Genomic DNA, 7,072 nt, shown 5'->3' on the forward strand with positions numbered 1-7,072 from the left:
CAAATTATAAAAGATGATAAATTATTATATATAAAATTATAATAAAAACAATAAAATTGCTAAATAGTCCCTACCAAATTAAATATTTTATGTTAAAGCTTAAAACTAAATGTGATAGAATATTTAATAAGGTTAAGTGATTAGTCAATAAATGATATAGATTTTCAATTTAAATATAGTTATAGAGTAAAACAATTTAAAGAAGTTGATTGTACAAAAGACCACCAAAAACAACACTTAGTAGTATATAACAAGTGCTTATTAAAATTTATCAAGAATTTTCTATATTCATGGAAAAGAACACTTTAATAGAGTTAAAAGTAGTATAATGACCTTTGGGGAAAAAACTTACATTGGCAATTTCTTAACATGAACTTGCAAGTGTTGCTCCCAATTTGACATACATCAAACAGAAAAACTTGCAAATCAGAAATGAGAACTTCTCACAAATTCCCTTTTGTTGAACTTGAACACCCCGCTCCCGAGTTATAGCAAAGAAAAGAAGAGAAGAGAAAAGAAAGTAAGGAGAGAAAAGAAGAGAAAAGAAAGGAAAAATAAATTATCATTTGTGCTCCCGAGTTGGAGAGAAATGGAAGGAAAGTTAAACATTTTGTTCTTTCTTTTCAAATCCTCCCAAATCGGGAGGAAATGTAGGAGGGAAAGTTTTCCTTTCATTTCCTTCCACTTCCTTCCTTTAATGAAACTCGGAAGCACCATTATCTCTTGATTTCCTCTCATTTCCTTCCATTTCCTTTCTTTTCTCTCTTTAAGTTGAACTCGGGAGCGGGGTGGAAATCAACTCAACCGATTTCCTTTGTATGCCCTTGGTAATTTCTTGTAAATTAATGCTTTTCTATCTTCAATTTAACATATCTTCACATATACTTTACAAATTAACCCTTCAACTATACAATAACTACAAATTTAGCCCTCAAGCTTTAATCTTTACATATTTGCCCTCACACTTTCATAGATTACCACTTCAGTCCCTCAACAACCAACATGTTCAAAACAATATACTTGCAAACAATTTTATAAAGTTGCCATGTCATGCCACCAAAATCCCCTATCTTAGTTACTACTTCTAACACCTAATGATGTATTTTCTACATAACTTGACATAATTCTAACAATCATACACACACAATACCACACACTTCACTTTCATATCATCGAATCGCAAAAACAAACTTTTCTTGATCATATCATCACAAACAATAAAATTGCAATTTTTTTTATATCCAATCATTTTAAATCAATAATATATATGCAAATATTGTTTTAATAGTAAAAAAGAAGTGCTCATATTCAAGTAAGTTTTGCAAACTAAAAACGGATCATGAATGCTCAAAAATTTCTTGATATAAATTCAAAGATAACAAAACTTGTCATTTGAATGTCAACTTACTTAAAGGAATCAAAATTTTACACCAAAGTGACCACATTTTCTATTTTTGCTCATTGAACAACAATTTCAACAGCAAAACAGATAATAATAAAAAAAAATAAAAAAAACCACCAAACAACCAATCCAAACCATCCATTTTGAGTAATAGAAAAAGATCATGTGACAAAAAGTCTTAATGATGCCAAATTGTGTGATTGCAGCCCTTGTGTTATGAACAGATTTTCACCTTATTTTTGCTTCTGGATTGAAATGTCTTTTTTGTGCCCAAAATCCTCTGGTAGATATTAACCTAAAAAAACATTAGAAAAGTGGGAAATGTTACATAACCAAATCATGTGATGTTTCTTTTTTACTTGAGTTGAACACATAATATTTCAAGCTATACATGTTTTTTTCTTTATACTTAATCTTGATAAAATGACTTAATGAGTTAAGTCGAAAAAAAAAACATGGCTTAATGTATTAAGACACTAACCCTTTACCTATTTACCCTTGTGTTTAGTGACAAGCAAACTAGAATGAAGTAAGTAACTTAAGCACGAAGGGTATAATTGTAAAAAAGACTGACCTTTCAACGGGTGTGATCATTTTGATTCTGAGAATCATCATCTTTAGAATCAATGCAAGGAGTGAGAGGAGGAAAAGAAGGAACAGCTTTCAAAATAAACTTCCTCCCACTTTTCAAAGAAGTTGAACCAAGTTCATGCAACCGAATCCTAGGTGGAGAAACTCGTTTCTTATTTGGGGAACGTACTTTGACTTTGTTGACTTCATTAAAAGATTCTTTAAGAATCTTGGGTGTGTCATCATCGATGATGTCATACGGTTTTGTCCCACCAAAGAGGGTCCCACGGAAACACATGGAGGAAGAAGAGAACAACGGAGGACCGGGTGAGGGTGAGAATTCATCTGTGAATTCAAGATTTGGGTTTTGGTATGATTCGGTTTCTTGATCTAAAGGGATCATTTCAAGATTCTTGTCAAAGGTGGAATCTTTAGGGGTAGTTATGTAATTTAGTGGAGGGTAGAAAGTGGATTCGGATTCTGGTGAGGGAGAGGGGAGGTATCTTCCGGAAAAAATACGAGTTTTTGATGGATCTTTTCCATGGCTAAAGAAAAAAAAAATTTGAGAAAGATCAAGTTAGAACTAAATGCAAGAAATAACTAAATAGAAAGAAAGTAAAATGTTGAATGTTATATATAAATATAATACACAAAAATAAATGAAAATATGTTGCTATTTCTTGCATTTAGCCTTTAAAATTGAAAAGTGTGTGTTATGAAATTGAGTAAAACATCTTACTTGGAATGTTGAAATGATGGTGTTTGGGGAGTCAAATTGTGAGGCTTATTATAGAATTCAGGAAGAGAGGATTTTGTTGACATGATGGGACCCACACCTACTTTGACCATGTCATCAAACGAATCGATTAACTTCTCGTTAATGACTTCGATTCCCATTTCTCTATTCATGCCACTTCCTGAAACGCATTTTATTGAAAAGAAAAATTAAATTTGATTTGATAACGAAAACAGAAAATCACAGATTTAAAAAAAAAAGTAACAGATAAAATTGCTAAAAGAAATATTTATTACCTTTTTTCGCGCCATAAATATTTTGACAACCTTCACAACGACATCCATCCGAGCATCCAACATTAGACTATTCCAAAACAAAAAAAAAAAAAAAAAAATCCAATTACTCCAATAAAAAAACAAATAAAAAAAGCATAATATTAACAAAGAACATACCTGATAACACTCACAGTACTTTTTCAAACACATTGACTTTTTGCAATTACAACCCCTTTTGTGTCTTCCTGCAAGTGGAGTCATTTCTTCCGCATCCTCCTACAAACAATCACTAATAATATTATAACAATTTATAAATTGAAATAAATGAACATTGTAGATTATTTAATATCGATAAAGAAAAAATGTAACGATGTTTGAGTAAAGAATCGTAAGTATGTGGATAGCATGTGTAAGGAAAATACAATGCGTCTGCTAACTGCTAAGACTCAATTCAATTCCTTGACCATTTTTGGTTGGGGCAAATTGGTAATTTTGGATTTTTGGTGAAGAAAATGTATACATACCAGAATTTTGTTTTTTGGAGGAACGATTTTAGGAGCAAACGCAAGCGGATTTCTCGATTCGATTAGTTGTCTTGTTTCAAGAACAGTTTCTTCGTATTCAGGTCTGTTGAAACACCCTTGACAAGAACAAGGACCCGCGCAATAGATTCCAGCTGCAAAGCAATCGCAGTAACTGCATGGAATTTTGTTATTCCGCAAGGGTATTTACGTCTTTTCACAAACGTCGGTAATGTTAGATTGACTTACAGTTTCAAGCACTTGCTCTTCTTACAATTGCAGCGTTTGCAACCATCGCCATTGCTCTCTGTCTTCTTTCTGAAAACGAAGATGAAATTAGTGTATAAACGAGTCGATGAAAGTATGAAGAAATAAATACCTTTTCTTTTTGGGATTTGGTCTCTCATCTTGAACGTGATCAAATTTTTCTTGATGTTCAATTATCTTCACAGATTTTGGATTACTAAAAGAAGGATGAGATACAGGAGTTTCATGCATAAATTCCTCACTTGTAGCCAAAACATTTCCATCTAAATCTGAATTAGAAGGGCAATGCATGTCATTTTGCATCGAAGAACTTTTCTCTAGGGCATTTGAATAGCTACCCTTGGTTGATTTAATGCTTATATTCCCAAAAGGTCTAGCGTTAACGATGCTATTTAAATGCAATCCAATACCCGAGGGCTTTGAAACATTTAGATTAACATTCATAGTATTTTGAATATTGTCACAAGAAGATTCTACAGCTTCTGATTCGGTGGCATTAATTGAATTTGAACCAGGGGTATTTTCGACAATTCTTTCTTGAGACATCTCGAATTGAAGGCGTCTTCTCTTGCCAAGTTGACTTTGACCAACCTACAAAGAAAGTAGCAATTATCGTATAAGATATATGGGATAATGACACTAAATGATTGTTTTTGGAATTTTGTATTCTTTTATTCCATAAAAATTTGTATTACTTTTGTTGAACAATTCTATTAGAAACAATATCACTAGAACTTGTTTACTAAAACTATTTCAAGTTTTCAACATTAAAACAAAACTGAAACTTGTTTACTAAAATGCATATTCTATAACTTGCCACAATGTAACACAAAGACATAATCAAAACTTTAACTTTGGAGTTCCAATTGTTCTAAAAAGTTAACCAAGAATAATACTCTAACTTAACACCTAAAAGTATAAAAAAGAATGTATAAGAATGTCACAACACTACACTCACTAGAAAGGCAACATTATGCCCTGTGACTTATAAATAATTCAATGTTTTGAATATTATCTTTAGAAATGCATATTGCATTCTTGGAATCAAGTTGATATGATGACTATAATGAGGCTCATTATTAATCTATGTATCAAGTATCAACAAGCTAATTACTATGAACGAGTTTGTTGACATTATAAATTTGTGGCCAATTGTTCAAAAACAATACAATGAGTAAATTAAGTGGCTTTTTGAGGATCCATATTTCCCAAAACATGGTTCAAGTTACATGAGTGACTCTCAAACAATGTGTATGAATCAATAAACCATGAGTATCAAAAAAAATAAAAATAAAAAAAACCTGGGAATGTTGTTCCATCATAGTTGCAATGGGTTGGTTGACAAAAACAGGCTGCATATGCTGAGTCAATCATCCAGAAAAAATTCATGAGACATGAGTCATTTATGCAATGCAAATGCTATAGATATATGATACATATACAGTTATACAGATTAATGTTTGTTGTCTTAATGAAGCAAAAGGGAATAAATCGTATGCAATATGAAAACCTACCTGAGCCACTCGTTGGTCATATTTTTCTTGAGATATATTGTTCACCAAGGCATTCGATGATTGAAAGCTTCTATTTTTTCCATCATTTTCAATAGGCTGAGGACAAGATGGTAAATTTCCTACATGGTCCTCTTTTGATTGCTCAACAAATGTAGGTGATGCCACCTCATCACTTCCCTTATCATCATCTTCATTGTCATAGGTTTCCATAGGTCCCTTTGTGTTTGTTGAATCAGCCACTTTGGGAGGGGCATATTCAGAATTATTCATATTTGAATTTGTCAAGGGTGTAAGAGGACATGAGGACCTGAAGATAGATTAGAACATGTGATTATTATTAAAATGAAAGAAATTGTGTATGAAATATAGATACTCAAATGATATTAAACCTTTTTAAATCAGTAGAGTGTTGATGTGCATGGATTCGAGGTGATGTGAACACAAGAGGAGGAGAATTAAGCCCAGAAAAAACTTGTGTAACTGATGTCGCCTTAACAGGCTTTATAGGTGAGAGATTGTTGATGTAATTAAAGATAGGAGAATCCTGAAACATGCAGAACAAAAATATGTTATCAAAAACTAAGGAGAATTACACAGATTGTGATTTACAATTGCCATTTGTCTAAATATCAATTGAAACACTGGCTTCTAGACTCAACTTTCATATAGTAACATTATGTAATTCTCGAATACCCATTTCAGAAATGCAAGCAAATCAAATAAAACAGAACACGAAACCAGTGGACATAGATGGAGTACCATAAGTGTACACACATGTATCTCAGAAATGTACGAAGGAATTAAACAAAACCCATCAAAATCAATTGCTCTAAAGTGCAATTTACACCACAAACTCATACCTAAATCTAAAAGATCAATTTATGCGATATGACAGTTACCTATAGATTGAGAGACTCAAATTCCAAATTCAACCTGCTTCAGAAGCAACCTAAACTAATACGTAAAACCCGTTAAGCACTAGAAACAACCAACAGACTTTGCACACGATTGAACCAAAAAAACGTATTTCGTCTCGGAATTGAGATGAAAAACAAAATGCAGATTATCGGAATAGATAATTAGAAATGAGATTTTGTTATCTTTACTTGGAAAGCAGCAGATTGTGGTGAGGTGGTGGAGGCGATGATTGATATGGTTGATTTATTTGGTTTTTCAGGTGATCCCATTTCGTGAAAAAACCCTAACCCTCATATACTCTCTATGCATCCTATCACTCTATTTCGTTTCCCCTGAAATTCTTTTAAACGCTGTGGGGTAAAAATTAAAAATGGTTTTTCCCTCTTAATCTTGGTGAAACCGAATTATAATATCACATTAAAATGAAAGAATAAATTTCGTTTTTTTACTTAATTAAATTCAGAAAGTAAATTAAAATGAGAGAAATGTGGATGAAAAAAAGGGGCGGGATTTTGAAAGATCTTCTTGGGCGGGAAGGTTATTATTAGGGTAACTATTACATTGACTTTTGGCCCAAGGAACATTTAAGCCCACTCTTGCCATATATACTTACCCTAAAAAAAAAAAAATTAATTGGTTTAAAAGATATCATCAACTTTTTTTATAAGCATTTCCAATCAAATGTCAAATTTTACTTTTTATATTAACTTTTGTGTTTAATATGTGAATACATGCATTCTTTACTATTTGTTAGAAATGGTTGATATACATTGAAGATGTTGTGAACATGTTGATTGAAGCACGTGTAAATATTTTTTTTTAAAACATATTTCATCCGAATTATTGGACGTCTATCTCCTAAGATACAA

General features: G+C 32.0%; 1 protein-coding gene across 3 annotated transcripts; it reads right to left on the minus strand.

Annotated features, from left to right (window-relative positions):
* Positions 1 to 1,342: 1,342 nt before the first annotated feature.
* LOC144998700 (CRC domain-containing protein TSO1-like) lies at positions 1,343 to 6,593 on the minus strand. Of its 3 annotated transcripts, none has more exons than XM_078958433.1 (12): positions 6,392 to 6,592; positions 5,675 to 5,829; positions 5,286 to 5,592; positions 5,073 to 5,132; positions 3,884 to 4,362; positions 3,754 to 3,822; positions 3,508 to 3,679; positions 3,161 to 3,259; positions 3,005 to 3,071; positions 2,712 to 2,889; positions 1,977 to 2,517; positions 1,343 to 1,697 (listed from the first exon to the last, which is right to left on the minus strand). In XM_078958433.1, the coding sequence occupies exons 1-11, from the start codon at positions 6,470 to 6,472 to the stop codon at positions 1,980 to 1,982; spliced, it is 2,205 nt and encodes a 734-aa protein (XP_078814559.1). In that variant the 5' UTR covers positions 6,473 to 6,592; the 3' UTR covers positions 1,343 to 1,697; positions 1,977 to 1,979. The 3 variants fall into 3 exon arrangements, with proteins under 3 accessions (XP_078814559.1, XP_078814561.1, XP_078814560.1); XM_078958435.1 differs by lacking the exon at positions 6,392 to 6,592 and adding an exon at positions 6,185 to 6,363; XM_078958434.1 differs by lacking the exon at positions 5,073 to 5,132 and having other exon boundaries at positions 6,392 to 6,593.
* Between the last annotated feature and the right edge of the window lie 479 nt (positions 6,594 to 7,072).

This window comes from Lactuca saligna, chromosome 5, assembly GCF_052625555.1.
Source record: "Lactuca saligna cultivar CGN05327 chromosome 5, ASM5262555v1, whole genome shotgun sequence".
NCBI classification, from domain to species: Eukaryota; Viridiplantae; Streptophyta; class Magnoliopsida; order Asterales; family Asteraceae; genus Lactuca; species Lactuca saligna.